Here is a 17,085-nt window from a genome sequence, read left to right as displayed (position 1 = left end):
CGTTTAAATTGTGTTTGAATTATTGAGAATAAGTAGTATTTAAAAATTTTTTTTAATTACTTGAAGAAACTTGAAGAGAAATATTTCTTAAATTTCTGTTATAAAAAACGGCTTGTTGACTTATGTCAATGAAAGAAAAAAGAGAGTGCTCACTTTCACAAAATGGGTGAAATATTCTTGGAAACTATCATGGGCACATTATTGTAAATTGATCTAAGTGTGAGTTCTTGGGTATTCATTTTTTAAAATTGTACTGAGGGTTATATTAGTATATAAAAATGACAAAATCAGTAAGCATCAAAAAAAGAAATCAGTGCTCTTTTTGACAGACTTAGCTTACAGAGTAACTTTAAATTAATTTTGCACTTTCATTTAGTTTTGAAATATTTTACTTCTATTTACATTTTGTCATTCTCTGACCTATTAGTTTAAGCTTCACGAAGCCAGTAATCTAGTCACACTTGTCTCTCAGTTTTACAGCATAGGGTTGCGATAAATGCTCAACAACCATTTGTTGACTGTACATAAGAGTATTAGATCTTCTGATTGATACTGCATAGAAAATTTATGCATTTTCTACATTCTCATCCTAAATTTAAAGTATGAATAAATCTTAAGTTTGTATGTATTTTGTTTTAATCTTAAATACAAAGTTTCTTGAAAATATAATAAATAATATGTTGAGGTCAGAAATATAATAATAAGCAAGAAAGTAATTTCCACTGACATAATTAATACGAAATTCTGGTTTTGAAAATGTACCCCAAACTGTAAGAACTCGGCAGCATAATATATGACTTCTAGGCAACGTTTATTTTGTTTATAACTTGAAAATCTGATAAAATTCTTTTGCTGTATTATCAAATGCTTGAAACTCTAATTTTAATATGGTAGTTTTTAGGGTATGTCTTAATGCAATTACATAAGGAATTAGTTTACCCAGGATGGTTTATTAATAGCCCCTAAGACAACAGCTAAATTGCAACACAAGCAGACCTTGAAGAGAATGAAGTTCCTAGTATAAATTTTAAAAACCTGAGAATTTGGTTACCAGGGTTCTTTAGTGTATGTGAGTATTATAGGGAGGTACTTTGAAAAAAATACTTGAGAATTGTAATATATTTTATACTTACTAATACTAAGTTTCTTAAAGTTGAGCTGGAAGGACTGACTGAATCCTTTGCCTCGGTGAAGCTGCAGATAAGAGTAAGCAGGGTCACCTAAAGATAGATTTACTTAGAGGTTTGGCTGCCTCTCTGGAACCAGTCAGCTTTGAACAGATTTCCATAAATGGAAAGAGCAACTGGAGAGACCCAGTACCTTGGTTGAGAGTGTGGGTGATGTGCAACAGGTGGTAAAACAGTCACTGGGTTTTTTTAATAAACGCTCTCCAAATGCCTGGTGTTAAAGGCTGAGCATTTGGGGAATTTTGAGACTAAGTAGATTTTTTTTCAATTAAAAGTTTCCTGGAAACAGTTTTAAAAGATTTATATCTTTAGTGTGTAGAACTTGTGAATTTGTAATATGGTTTTATGGAATTTATATAAATATTTCCTTTTAGTTCTTTTAGAGGATTACAACCTGTTACATAATCATGTTTCAGAATCTTTTACCAAGTAAAACATTCAACATTTTAAGTTGGGATGTGAAATTAATATTTTGTTAAGATACTAAGTTTGTGCTTGAATTGCCCATTTTCTTGTAAGGTCATTGGGTTGTTCTTAATTTCAATACATAAAAGACATACTTTCATGCCTACTGTATAAAAAGTCTCTGTTAGGAACTAAAATAGATATAACGATGAATTAATATAGCCCCTCTGATCTCAAAGAGTTTATATTCTTACAGGAGTGATAAATTTTCACCATTTATTGAATTCTTATCTATGTGTATGTTTTTTATGGGAGTCACCTCACTTTGTTCTTACAACTGTAATGAGGTAAGGAATACTACTGCTTTGTGAAAGAGGAAACTTAGCCTTACAAGAAATTAAATTGCTGGCCTAGGGTAACAGAAATTATAAGTGGCAGAGACTAGAACCCAAGCTCTTATACCTGGAAGGCCAGACCACTGCTGTACACTTTACTGCTTCACAAATAATTCAATCAGCAAAACATAAAATAAGTGCAAGGAGAGAGTTAAAAAGGTAGTAAAATTAGAGAAAGCTTCATGAAAAGAAAAAAAAAAAACACCATAAAAACTTTAAAAAAGTTTCTTGGGCAACACCCAGCAAAGTCCAGTGAGGTCCTGAAGGAGAGAGAGCAAGGTTATTGTGAAGAAAATTCCCATGTGCTTTGCTGCAGCTAATGCACTCACCGAGGACGGTCTGTAGGAATTGAACTAATTCATTAAAGTAACTTAGAAATATGTGTTTCTGACTGATTCTGATACCATTACCCCTGATTGTAGTAACAGTATATTAAAATATATAATTGACTTTATAGGATTGTTAATCCACAACTATCCTTTTTCTCCCTAGGTTAGTTTTGGCCTAAAATTGATACCGGTTTAAAATTTCAAGAGTTTTTCTTTGTTTTCCTTTGGATAAGATTTAAGAACTTCTCAGTAATTTTTAGTCACTCTTAATAGTTGCTTTATAATCAACATTTATTTTACAAAGTGAGGATATTAGATTGTTTTGGTGTTTAAAATATCTCTATAAATAATTTATATAAACTAATGTGTATCAGTGACAGAGTTATGCACATGAGAGTTAATTTGTATTTATGTCTTCTACAGCAGTGTTTTAATTTAGTAATGTGTTCAGTGCAAGTGCATTTTTAATTGAATAGAACTTATTTTCCCCCCAGTGGAAGCATCAGTTCATAGCAGTAATGCACACTGTACAGATAAGACAATTGAAGCTGCTGAAGCCCTGCTTCATATGGAATCTCCTACCTGCTTGAGGGATTCAAGAAGTCCTGGTATGTGAACTGCTGCCCTTTTTTATATTAAACCTGTCACTACTTCGTGTATCTAGAATGACTTTTTAAAAAAAAAAAATACAAGGGGATTGTTGGTGTTCTCAAGATTTCTTATACATGAATACCTGTGACAGCAGTAATTGATATTTAGTTGTCAAAGTTCCCAATTCTTAAATACTTAATTTTTGTATTAGGTGAATGCCCACTATAGATAGACAGAAGTTTATTAAGTTGCAATTTATACTGTCATGTCTTGTTTCCTTAACTCTGGGTGAATGTATAAACCTTTGTACATCAGTCCTTAAGCGAATGGCAGATGGGGACAGTTGCCTCCTATGACCACTTTCAATTTATTGATAAATAGGCAGTGGCTCCAGGGAACTGTCCATTGTGGAAAGAGGAGGAAACTTCCAGCATTTCCTCACACTCCCTTCAGGCAACGAGTTTTCATTTTCTTTTGGGCCCCTTTTTTCTTCAAGTTTGTCTTTGAAAGTTCTGTTGTCCTAATTTTCATTTGCCCTCATTTTAATCAGATGTTAATTTGGCTTGATACCATAAGTTTGGATTTTCTTATAGGGTTTTACAATAAATACTAAGAGCAACCAGACTTTTAAAGTAGAATAGGAATCCTATGTATTCACAAATATGAGAAGAAAATCAGGACATATTGGTCAGTGTTAATCCATGAGAGTAGGTATTAACTGTCTCTTAATTGAAATAGAAATGTCATCCTGATGATTTATGCCCATTGAAAGAAAGCCAGAATGACATTATTGTGTGTAATAGAGGGCTAAATAACAACCTATGTGTACCGTTTTAGTGACCCAAGATTCAGGGTTGCTCCATTAAATAAAGTTTTATGTATTTAAAGATGATATTCATTGGGCTGTAATGAGCAGATTTTCTTTTTCTTCATATTTTAAAATGAATTGTGAGTGCTTGCTTATCACTGAAATCACATTTATTAAGTGTTTTAAATTTTATACTATGTGCATGAATTAACTAGTTAGAGAATAATTACCGGTACATGGAAGGAAAGTAATTATTAAATAACTCATTTTATTTTCAAATATTTTCCCAGTTGTCAAAATAATGCAGTCTTCAACAACGAGCTTGAAAATATAGGGTGGGGAAAAAGTAGGTTTACAGTTGTGAGTACTGAAAACACAGAGTTTATTCTTATATTATTTATTAATTATTGTATTATTTTCCTTACAACCAACTGTAAACCGACTTTTGCCCCAATCTGTATATAAAAGTGTGAAGAACGGAAGATGACTACTCATCCCCCTCTTACCCAGAGGATTAACATTTCCTTCAAGTTGATTTTTCTTGCATTTTATTTACTTAACGTACTTTTAAAAATATATATATATATATTTATTGATTACAGAGAGTGGAAAGAAGAGAGAGAGAGAGAGAAACATCAATGATGAGAGAGTCATTGATCGGCTGCCTCCTGCACGCCCCCACTGGGGATTGAACCCACAACCGGGGCATGTGCCCTGATTGGGAATTGAACCGCAATCTCCTGGATCCTAGGTCAGTGCTCAACCGCTGAGCCATGCCAGCCAGGCTCTTACATACTTTAGATCATATTGCATATTCATCAAGTTAACTTCAAGTTCTTATCCTGTTTCAATGAATTATTAGTAAACCTCACCTCTACGAAATATTGAATTGTCCACATTAAGAAGCATTAATGGGGGTGGGAAATTTTAATTTTTCAACTTTTTTTTTTTATAGTGGAAGTGTTTGTCCCTCCTTGTGTATCAACTCCAGAATTTATCCATGCTGCTATGAGGCCAGATGTCATTACAGAAACTGTAGTGGAGGTGTCAACTGAAGAATCTGAACCAATGGATACCTCTCCTATTCCTACATCACCAGATAGCCATGAACCAATGAAAAAGAAAAAAGGTAAAGTATATTTATAAATTTCTGGAAAAGTAGGTGAAATTTTTTCTGGTATCATTTTCCGCATCAAGGGAAGGGATGTAGGAAATATATACTATAGATATGTGGTTGATGTTTTCTTAACTAGATATTCTCATAGAATCAACAAATTGAGATTTTAATTTTGTATTTTAACATGTTCATACTGTTTTAAAGGGGTTGGTATTTAAGCCCTAAAAGTAGTTGCCTGAAAATGGTATTTTAATGGAAGGAAGGAAGATCAGAGATTCATGGTACATTTGTCTTAATTTTTGGTCCTTTTGGGTACTTGGTTACTTTTTTAAAAGAAATTTAATATTTCTTTATTTTTCATAATCTTGTCTTCCTACTCTTTTGTGGGCATGAAACTAAAAGCCCAATTTTCTTCTCCACGCCTTTAAATACCAAGATAGCCAGTAGGAACTTATAAGTGAAATAAACTCATCAGTGGGTAAAGAGTATTTCCACTTAGTTGTCTCCTGCTGAGACTTCCACTCACTCACCTGATCCCGGTAGGTGGGGCACAAGACTCCAGCATATCTCCAACATCCTGAGGAGATGGGCAGCAAGTGAGTCCTTTTCCTGTTTGAATCAAAGGTAAAATTTGAAATGAAATCCTATGTAAATGGGTACTCATCTGATTCCTCTTTCTTCACATTTTAGAATAGGGGGAAAATCAAAGGCAAAAATATAGGAAACCATATTAAAAATAATGTTTTTATTTATTACATAGAAGTATTTCAAATTCCTGTGATATTCATGGGTCTGTGCTTATTGCTGAGGGATAAAATGAAGAATAAGACAGAGTGCCTTCCCACATATAGTACATATAGATTTTATGTATCTTGAGAGAGAGATGAATGGGAGAATTTAGAAGGAAGAACCACTACCTGCTATAAATGTTTAAAAGCAAAAGTCATACATATTAATAGCCCTGTTTACCCACTGCCCACTGTAGCCTTTGGCTGTTTGTATCCAATGGGAGCTATGACAAAATACTTAAGAAATTTTTAGGTTTAAAAGAAGATGGAAAAGGCCATGAAAAGCTTGGATCATTTAGGGGACCAAGACCACTAGATAAACAGGTTGATATGTGGAATTAACCTGCCTGGTTTGATATAAACCAGGAAATAATTTGCCAATTTAGTACTGACTTTATGTATTTAAAAATGGATGGTTTTATTAATTTAAGAATTACATATAACATCATTATTTGTTTGTGTTTAAGTACATTTGGGACATACCGTTAGGTAGGTTATTTTTTAATATCACGGTCTTTTGTATTTCCAGAGCTTTTAATGTGTGTTGTAAATCTCTAAGGGAACATAGCATGCAGTGTTCTAAAAGTTTTATTTGACTGTAGAACCCTTTTTCCTACTGATGAAAATAGCCTGTTTCTCAAGTAATATGATTTGGGAAATGCTGCTTTACAAGGAAATAAAGTAAGCCTTTATGGGCTAACCTGTCTGTTAAAGAAGTGTGGAGTTTGTGCTTTAGGAGACAGTAAAGGTGTTTGTATTATTACTGATTGGTTTGTACATATAAATATAATTTAATTTACATTGAGAAATTAAGCTCTCTTTTAACAAAGAGGCCAGTGAACTTTTCCTTTTAATTTTGGCAAAGCATACTTCTTATTGATTAGAATTATCATAGTGGAATCCTAGATCATAGTATCTATGTATTTTTATTTATTTATTTACATGTTTTTAAACATAACTTTATTGATTTCATACAGAGGAAGTGAGAGGGGGAGAGAGAGAGAGAGAGAAACATCAATGTTGAGAGAGTCATTGATTGGCTGCCTCCTACATGCCCCACTGGGGATCACACCTGCAACCCGGGTATGTGCCCTGACCAGGAATTGAACCTCAATCTCCTGGATCCAAGTTCAATGCCCAACCGCAGAGCCACGCCGGCTGGGCATTATATATGTATTTTAAAATATAAATTAAGTTACTTTAATTTAGTTCTTTATTTGGCTATAAATAGTGCTTGCTAATGAAGAGTAGAGACATCATAAATCCCAGGTGTATGGACAATCACCAAATCTGTAATAATATACAGGCATACCTTGGAGATACTGAGGGTTTGGTTCCAGACCATTGCAATGAAGCAGGTATTGCAATAAAGTGAGTGACACAAATACTTTAGTTTCTAGTGCATATAAAAGTTGTGTTTATACTATTAAGGGCACAATAAATGGCATTATATCTTTTAAAAAAATGTATATACCTTAATTAAAAAACACTTTGTTGCTAAAAAATGCTATCCATCATTTGAGCCTTCTGCAAGTTGTAATCTTCTTGGTGGTGGAGGGCTTGCCACGATGTTAATGGCTGCTGACTGATTGGGGTGGTGTTCACTGAAGGTTAGGGTGACTGTGGCAATTCCTTAAAATAAGACAAAAATAAAATTTGCTGCATTGATTATTTCACTTGAACAGTTAGAAGCCATTGTAGGGTTATTTGGCCTAATTTCAATATTTTGTTTCTCAGGGAATAGGGAGGCCCGAGGAGAGGGAGAGAGATGGGGAACAGTTAGTCAAAGCAGTCAGAACACACACAACATTTGTCTATTAAGTACACTGGCTTATGTGGGGGTGATTTTGGCACCCCAAAACAATTAACAATAGTAACATCAAAGAATCACTGATCACAGATCACCATAACAAACATAATAATAATGAAAAAGTTTGAAATACTGTGAGGATTTCCAAAATGTGACAGAGATACTAAGTGAGCCAGTTACTGTTGGAAAAATGGTGTCACTAGACTTGCTTGACTCTGAACCTTCTGTCTGTAAAAAAAAAAAAATGCAGTGTCTGTAAAGTGCTATAAAGCTGAGTACAATAAAACAAGTTGTGTATGTATTTTATCTGAAAATACAGTATTCTCCTCATTCATGGTTTTGCTTTCCACGGTTTTAGTTACCCACAGTCAACCTAGGTCTGAACACATTAAGTGGAAAATTCAAGAAATGAATGATTCATAAGTTTTGAATTGCACAGTTCTGATCAGTGTGATGAAATTTTGAGCCTTCCCACTTTGTGCAGCCCTGGACATGAATTCTCCCTTGGTTCAGTGTCTCCATGCTGCTTATGCTCACTGCCCGTCAATCACTTAGTAGCTGTCTCGGTTACCAGATTGACTGTTGGTATCGCAGTGCTTGTGTTCAAGTCACCCTTATTTTACTTCATAATGGCCTGAAAGCACTAGAGTAGCGATGCTGGCAATTCAGATATGCCAAAGAGAAGCCGTAAAGTGCTTCCTTTAAGTGAAAAGGTCTGTATGTACTTATAGGAGAAAACACAGTGTATAGAGGGTTCAGCACTTTCCACAGTTTCAGGCATCCACCTGGGATGTATCCCCCACAGATAAGGGAGGACTACTGGATAATATATGTGAATACTCCCAACTTCTTTGTTGAGGCTTCTGTTTACCTGCCAGTATTCATTCATCAGTGCTGAGGATCGAATGCAATGCACTTCAGGCTTACGCCTTCTTTAGGGTAGAGAAGTATAGCTCTTACTTTTCTGTTCACTGTGGATGTTAGTCTGAGAGAGCCTTCTGACAGAAGCAAGGAGAAACAAAAGTGAGGATATAAACATGTATTAGACATGTGACATAATTACTTGGAAGATTTCCTTACCGTTATAATGTACCTGCATGTTTGAGGGAAATTTAAACACTTATGCTTAAATTCTGGTGAATTGATTGGCTCAGAGCAGGAGAGAGTGTTTAAAATTATATTTTTTTACCTTTTCTCATTTGAGCTCAAAGGGCTTCGCAGATTATCAGATCCTCTGCAGTAGCTAGGTAAAGCTTTTTCTAACAATACTGTAGAACAGAAAACAAACAAAAAAATTGTAGTAGAATGTTTCCATTGCCACATTATTGGAAAAGGTTAGCAAACTGAGGCTCTGACCATATAAATAATAGGTTAGTAGTACCTGACTTGCCATATACATTGAGATCACTACCAACTAACTGCTCTAATCTAAAATTATGGAAGTGTTTTTAATGCTCTTCTTAAATGAGACTTCTTATATATACTGAATATATTAATCTACAAATTAGTCTCCAGTTTCATGAATAATGTGTTATCAAAGAAACTGCTAATCATGCTTATTATTATTTTTAACGTATGGTTTCAATATCTTATTTTTTCAGTTGGCCGTAAACCAAAGACCCAGCAATCACCAATTTCCAATGGGTCTCCTGAGTTGGGTATAAAGAAGAAACCCAGAGAAGGAAAAGGTAATTTGGGGAGAGCTAATTTGGAGGCGAGGTGATTTTTCAGTCAGGTGACATTTTTGCATTTGTAAGAAAATTATTTCTAGTACATGCCTATATGGCAGTACTGCCTTTAGTAGTACTTAACAGGGATGTATCAGCATTACCTGGGAGCTTTTCAAACTCTATGCCCAGTCCCTACCTGCCTGAGTTTTCGTACCCATAGATACACAGGGGAAGTGCAAAGGGGTGGGTGTTTATGTTTATTTGGAAAAGGCCCTAAGTGCAGTCTGATGTACACCCTTTGTAAGAGCCATTGTTCTAGAGGACATGTACATATAACAGCACTCGTCCTCATGTAGAGCCACTTAGGATTGAAAGTTTACAACTAAGACTTATTTTTTATGTGTAATTTCTTAACTGATAGAAGCAGTGCAAGAAATAATTTAAGGCAAGCTGAATTTAATTTCCCAGTCAACAAATTTGAATCATGTCAGTCAGGAATCAGAACAAAAATTTACCATTTTTTTGCGTTAGAATTTGTATATTCTCATTACAAACAAAAAGAACAACAAGCCTCCTACATTCTGTTGTCTCCTAATTTGTTGGGTAAGTGGATGTCAAGTAATATTTTAATAATGGTTTCAGGTGTGCTCTGGTAATTTGATAACTAGAAGTTGATCACTCCCATGAATAAATGTTTTCAGACCAGTATTCAATAGTTGGATCATTAAGTCTCTAAGCTTACCAAGAAATTTAGACCAAAAAAATCCAGTTACAGTGAACTTTTAATGTATTTAGTAACTAATAATTCAGCTTGGGACAGATTTAGGATACTTTTCTAAAAATATGTGTTTTTCTTGATTTCAGAGAGAGGAAGGGAGAGGTAAAGAGAGATTGAAACATCATTGATCGGAGAGAGTCACCGATTGGCTGCCCCCCTTTGGGGATGGAGCCCAAAACCCTAGGCCTGTGCTCTGACCATGGAATCGAATTATGACCTCCTGGTTCATAGGTTGACGCTCAACCACTGAGCCATGCTAGCTGTACTAGGATACTTTTATTTCCTTGTCTGTCTTTGGTCATTTTCATTTCTGATATTTTAAGTTTTATCTTTCATTTTATATGGAAAACTTTAAAACTTACGTAATAGTAGTAAATAGTTATTACTGTTTTTTAAATAATTCCCATTATCAGTGGTATCTCTGGTATTCGAAGACCTTATGCTTAACAATGAAGCAAAACTCTGTGATGGTCTGTTTTTACCAATAAAATTACCTTTCTTTAAAATTTTGGTCTTTATTAAAATTGAGGCAGTATAATGCAATGTGAAGGTTAAAATTATTGAAATCACACCTGAATTAAAAATCCAGCCAGTGTTTTCTTTTCTATAGAATTATCACCACCTGTTGAGGATGGAATAAATTTGAGTACATTAATCCAGAGTGATCCAAGTATTGAATATTGGTCTGAAAACCTTTATTTGTGGAAGTGATAAATTTTTAGTTACCAGATTGCCAGAACACACCTGAATTACTATAATTCTGCATAGGCTTAATGAACTACCTGGTCTGTTAGAGAAGGCTCCCCTTTCTGAATTCTGTTTTCCTTAAAATCAGAAATAGAATTTGTTAATTTTACTTGGGGAGGGGATGATGACTATGCCAGAACAGTTTCAGGATAGCCTGAGGAGTGTAGATGAGTCTGATTCAACAGATCTGGAAGCATTCAAATCCCTACTACGTACAAGGCATTGTCTTTGTTGTATAAAAAGTTCTTCCAGAATAAGTTCTCTGCTGACTTGTACTATGTCTGCTCATAGTACCTGCTAATCTCCTGTTCATAATCAAAATAACATTGTCCCAGCTATATATCTTTTTATTATTATTATTTTTTTAATGTATCTTTATTGGTTTTAGAGAGAGGAAAGGAGAGGGAGAGAGAGATAGAAACATCAATGATGAGAGAGTCATTGATTGGCTGCCTCCTGCACACCCGACTGGGGATCGAGCCCGCAACCCGGGCATGTGCCCTGACCGGGAATCGAATCCCGATCGCCTGGATCCTAGGTCGATGCTCAACTGCTGAGCCACGCTCGGCCGGGCCCAGCTATATATCTTGATGTATAGTAGTAGAAAGTGATGTAGTTCAAAGGCACTTTTTTCTTTTTTTAATTGATTTTAGAGGAGTGGGGTGTGGTGGGGAGAAACATCCCTTTTCAATAAATTAATAAGTGCCTTTTGATGAATTCTGATCATAGAATTTGAGCTTATATAAAAAATATACAAGTTCAAATAAATTTATTCAGTTTAAATCTGTAAATTAATATGATTCTGTTTTAGGTTCACTTTGTGCTATGCTTTATGCCTTTGCCTTTATTGAACTCAAAATCTAGGATAGGGTGATATACGATAGCACAGGATCTCAATTATATTAGTATCATAACTGGAGACATACGTAGGATATTATTTTAAAAATATAGCAAACAAGTACATTTATGAATTTTGTTATAATGAAAGATACTTTATATTACTTACTAGACAACACTATTTGACACTACAAAACTTGCAAATATAGTCAAGTACTTAATGACAGACTCTTAGTACATAGTACATTTGTGTTTCACAAATAGTAAATTAATTGATTTTTATCCAGCACAATTAAATACTTGCTTTTAATTATGTGTTTAATTATATTAATGAATTTAATCATTGTCTATCGTTGTTTTCAAAGGAAACACAACCTATTTGTGGGAGTTTCTTTTAGATCTACTTCAAGATAAAAATACTTGTCCCCGGTATATTAAGTGGACTCAGAGAGAAAAGGGCATATTCAAGCTCGTGGATTCAAAGGCTGTCTCTAAGCTTTGGGGAAAGCATAAGAACAAGCCAGACATGAACTATGAAACCATGGGACGAGCTTTGAGGTAAGAGCACAAAGGAACAAGTTTTCAAACAAAATTTATATATCTCTTTCTATTGTCAGCTGTTTGAAGAGAAGCTGTAAAAATTCCTTATTTATTATAACTTTTAAGTTGGGGGGATATTCCAGAGGAGCTTCTTAGATTTGGATATAGATGGGGAAAGAGGTGTTTGGTCTGAATGTCTAAAATTTCAACTTGATTAGAAAATTCATTTTTGCAGAAAATGTGCTTTTGCATTTAGGGTTATTCCTTAATATAAAGTTAAGTTGAAGACCTTTAAGAAAAACGCAAATGAAACAGTTTCCAAATTGTTAATTTACTTCAGTTCTTGCAAATTTGTTATAATGGATTTATCTTGGCATGAACATTTCTCTTAAGTTTTGTCAGTTTGAGAAACCCCAACACTTGTAATGTACATAGCTTCTTCTAATAAAGGGTCCTTGTTACATAATTTATGTGACAGTATTCACATATCCCACAGATTCATCTCTCCTAAGCACAGCTTAGTTAATTTTTCCACATTACATCAGATTGTTTCTGTAACCTATGTAAATCAGAGTTGAATTTTTACCAGTGTTCATAAAATACAGTAAAATAGTCTATATTTAGGTTAAATTACTTCCTTTAGGATGAACTTGTAGCTATTTCATATATCTCAAGTTTGTAGGGTTTATGGCACCAGGTTTCAACTTCATTCCTACTTCAGGTTCTCAGCCATTTGAACAATCCAGGCAGGAACAGCTCCTTATCTTACAGAAATAAGTGAATGTTTCTGTTAGTATCCATTCTGCATGGTGGTGGTTTTGTTTGGTTTTTGGGGGGGGGGAATGTAATACACTTGATTCATTTAGTACTTTTTCCCTTACAGATATTACTACCAAAGGGGTATTCTTGCAAAGGTTGAAGGACAGAGGCTTGTATATCAGTTCAAGGATATGCCTAAAAACATAGTGGTCATAGATGATGACAAAAGTGAAACGTGTAATGAAGATTTAGCAGCAGCTACTGATGAAAAATCGTTAGAACGAGTGTCACTGTCCGCAGAAAGTCTCCTGAAAGCAACCTCTGTTCGTGGTGGGAAAAACTCATCTCCTCTAAACTGCTCCAGAGCAGAGAAGGGTGTAGCTAGAGTTGTGAATATCACTTCCCCTGGTCATGATGCTTCATCCAGGTCTCCTACTACCACCACATCTGTATCAGCAACAGCAGCTCCAAGGTATGTGAGGGAAACTGTCAGTTGTATTTACTTTTTAGAACATTCCTTGGCAAAATATGTTCTTTTTTTAATGTTAGCATTCTAACAACCCACTGTTGGTCAGGATATTGAAAATATACCTGATATTTTAAATGTACTTTGTTGTTGTTGTTAAAATAGGTGATGTCTCATTTAACCTGATTGGTTTTTATGGTTTTATAGATGGAACTTAATGTGGGCTTTAGTTTTCTAAGTATATTTATTTCATGGTAGTTAATATTCCGTATGTCAGGGATTATCAGTACATATGTAAAATTTGGAAGCACTAGTGTGTATATTTTGTATTTGCATTCATCTTTTGCTCAAGAAACCCATTTTCTAATTTAGCATTAAATACAGTCTCTTTTTTTTTAAATTTACTAGGACAGTTCGTGTGGCAATGCAAGTTCCTGTTGTAATGACATCGCTGGGTCAGAAAATTTCAACTGTGGCAGTTCAGTCAGTTAATGCAGGTGCACCATTAATAACCAGCACTAGTCCAACAACAGCAACCTCTCCAAAGGTAGTTATTCAGACAATCCCTACTGTGATGCCAGCCTCTACTGAAAATGGAGAAAAAATCACCATGCAGCCTGCCAAAATTATCACCATCCCAGCTACACAGCTTGCACAGTGTCAACTGCAGACAAAGTCAAATCTGACTGGGTCAGGAAGCATTAACATCGTTGGAACCCCACTGGCTGTGAGAGCACTTACTCCTGTTTCCATAGCCCATGGTGCACCTGTAATGAGACTATCAGTGCCTGCTCAACAGGCATCTGGCCAGACTCCTCCCCGAGTTATCAGTGCGGTCATAAAAGGGCCAGAGGTTAAATCAGAGGCAGTGGCAATAAAGCAGGAACATGATGTGAAAACTTTGCAGCTGGTACAAGAAGAAAAACCTGCAGATGGAAATAAGACAGTGACCCACGTAGTGGTTGTCAGTGCGCCTTCAGCTATTGCCCTTCCTGTAACGATGAAAACGGAAGGACTAGTGACATGTGAGAAATAAAATAGCAGCTCTGCCCTTGACTTTAGACTGTTAGTGATAGTACTAACATAAATATTTGCAAGGGATGCCATCAAGAAAAGTCAAAAGGAGACTTTAAAACATTTTTAATGCATATAGGAAAACAATCAAACTTACTGGAAATAAGTTACCTATCCCATGTTTCAGTGGGAAATGAACTACATATTGAGATGCTGACAGAAAACTGCCTCTTACAGTAGGAAACAACTGAACCCATCAATAAAAAGGATTGAAAGGGACCAAGCAACTCACTACAATATCAAGTTACACTAAGACTTGGAACACTAATGTTCTGTAAGAGGTTATAGTTTTCAGTGGGGAGGGGTTGGGATGGGTGATCTCATTGTTACATATAGCAATTTTTGATGCATTTTATATGCATACCAGCAATTATTACTGTGTTCACACAGAACTCACTTAACTGGTGCTATGTGAAGACTCTGCTAATATAGGTATTTTAGAATGTGAATTGAAGAATGGATCCAAAAGCTTCAGAAAGAGGATAGCAAAAAAGATCTAGTGCGATTTTTTTTTTTTTTTTAATATCATATAGCTTAAGCTGATTTAAAACAAAGGCCTTAGACTAATTTTCGGTTTTCTTTATTGAAATAAGCTAATGGCTTGTTTGTGTAAAGCTTTTTTTATTAAAAGAAAAATTTTAAAAATCTTGTACCTAGCACAGTATTGTTATAGAATTTACATGTAACATTTTATATGGTAGTTTAAGTCTGTCAGTTTCTTAATTGTGGACAAATTAACAGTTGGCTCTGGCCTTTTGCTGTAACATGCCTGTGTCACTCACTTAGCCCTGTCATCTGTGCAGACATCAGTTTCAGTTCTCCTGTCACTTGGAAGTTAAGGCTCAGCATGAATTTTTGTCAGGTAATTCTTAATACCTGGAGTTTTCTTTCTTTTTTCTTTTTTTTTTTTTTAGTTGAAGTTTAAGAGGGAAAGTACCAGTGTTCAGATTTGAACTATAATAGTTTGTATATTCAACATTTGAAGTATATTCTATTTTGTTGTACTCTTGTTTCAAAGTGTATTCAAGTAGGTTTTCTGAAATATAGAAATTTATCTTGCATTTTGGTCTCTGGTGATATTTATAACTATTCAAAAGCTAGTAGAGACATCATTTTAGTTAAGAAGTCCTGTTTCTCCTTCCCAACTACTGCGTAAGAAATCCTACTTCTGTTTTGTTCTTTTATGTTACTATTTGGCAAATACCTGCAAGTAGCCACTTTCTAATTACTGTCGTGAACTATAATGTTCTACTTATCATAATGAATTTGCTATTTTAATGTTGGCCACACTTAAAGAATTTATATTTTAAATCAAGACCATTTGTTTCTCAATCATACTTTTTGAGGGTTAAGAAGAACAAGTAATACTCTGGCCCTTTTACAAATGAGGAAGTGGAGGTACCAGAGGGATTACATGAGTTTCTGAATTTCACACCAGACTAGGTCGTGTAACTCCACATCTTAATGCTTTCTACTACAAAAGAAAAGTTGTCTATTTTTACATCTTTTAGAAATTTAAATAAATTGAAACAATATTTTGTGGCCTTTAAATTGTACATTCCTTCTGATACTAAAGTTGACAAAGATTTTTATAACCACTCCCTTTTGTAATCTTTTATCTTTTCCATAAACATTCCCGATGGTACTTTAATAAAAGCTCAAAGAAAAACTCACCTGATTCTTACCCCATTTGAGAGTTAATCTCAAATTCTATCTCTTTAAACATTTCCTACTCTATGCTTTGGCAATTAACTGCATTCTTTTCTAAAAAATTTATTGTTGAAAGTACTGCAGATGTTCTCCCCCTTTTCCCCAAACGGACCCTCTCCACCCCACTCCTGCCCCCCCAGGCGTTCACTGTGCCCATGGGTTATGCATATATGCATATAAGTCCCCCTCTTCCACTTCCCCAGTTGTATTCTTTTTTGCACTGCAGTTCCATTTGTTGAGTCATGTCTTCCATAATACTGTTGTAGGGCAAAGATTATAGATTCTACCTTATCTACACCCCTCCCCAAGTGCTGAGCATATTGGACATGGACATTTATTGATTTTGGTAACGTTTGCTAAGAATATGTCATTCTGTGGAGGATAGCTAGAGAAACTTAAATTTTTAGTTCTTTTCCCCTATGCTGTATTAATTGGTTCTAATTAGGTGAAACCAGGGCTACCTAGCTTCCTCCACCACTCTACCTGAACACTTTTGTGTACCTCTTTCAGAATAAGTACACCTATGGTCTAAATTTGGAAACATTGACAACAGTATATATTGACTGGAGTGTGTCTGGTGATGGACATTACCAGTTGTATGGCTTTTAATCTCAACCCTTTTGAACTGTAAATCATACTTGCTTTTTGTGTCCAGTATATTGGAGAACTACCTAACGATAGCTTGATGAATCTAGTTTCCAGCCTCACCAGGCTTTTGAACAGTGACTAATCAGCAGTCTGTCCATTTATTCCTCAGGTAATCTAGCAACAATTCTAGCCTTCACCACCCTGCTTACCAAATGACCAGTACACCACTTTACAGAGAACAGGGAGGTCATGAGCTGTAAACTCCCCCACTTTCAGGAACCCTTGCTATAGGACTAACTACTTATTCCAGCATGTATTGTTACCTATCTCTGGAGGGAGGCAGGTGTGCCTTCTTCCTGTACTCAGCATCTCCTTCCCTTTCTCACCTACTTGGTTTCCTTGTTCCATCATTCTTGAGTAACTTGAAGTCTGAATTCTGGCTTAGAAACAGTTCTTGTTGAGTGGTTAAATCAAACAGATACTTTA

At 35.1% G+C, this 17,085-nt stretch overlaps 1 protein-coding gene across 4 annotated transcripts in view; it reads left to right on the top strand.

The window, feature by feature from the left end:
• ELF2 (E74 like ETS transcription factor 2) overlaps positions 1 to 15,839 on the top strand; it is an 85,416-nt gene extending 69,577 nt beyond the window's left edge. For 2 of the 4 annotated variants that reach the window (XM_081136194.1, XM_081136196.1), the window contains 6 exons: positions 2,811 to 2,924; positions 4,707 to 4,844; positions 9,032 to 9,118; positions 11,828 to 12,020; positions 12,886 to 13,233; positions 13,636 to 15,828. In XM_081136194.1, coding sequence (XP_080992320.1) covers positions 2,811 to 2,924; positions 4,707 to 4,844; positions 9,032 to 9,118; positions 11,828 to 12,020; positions 12,886 to 13,233; positions 13,636 to 14,263 — 1,508 coding nt within the window. In that variant the 3' untranslated portion in view covers positions 14,264 to 15,828. Of the gene's footprint in view, positions 1 to 2,810; positions 2,925 to 4,670; positions 4,845 to 9,031; positions 9,119 to 11,827; positions 12,021 to 12,885; positions 13,234 to 13,635 lie in introns of all 4 variants that reach the window. The other 2 variants (XM_081136195.1, XM_081136193.1) reach the window with 2 other exon arrangements.
• The last annotated feature ends 1,246 nt before the right edge of the window (positions 15,840 to 17,085 follow it).

The sequence above is a fragment of the Miniopterus schreibersii genome (assembly GCF_964146895.1).
Source record: "Miniopterus schreibersii genome assembly, chromosome: 4".
NCBI classification, from domain to species: domain Eukaryota; kingdom Metazoa; phylum Chordata; class Mammalia; order Chiroptera; family Miniopteridae; genus Miniopterus; species Miniopterus schreibersii.
This window is presented reverse-complemented; position numbering and strand designations above follow the sequence as displayed.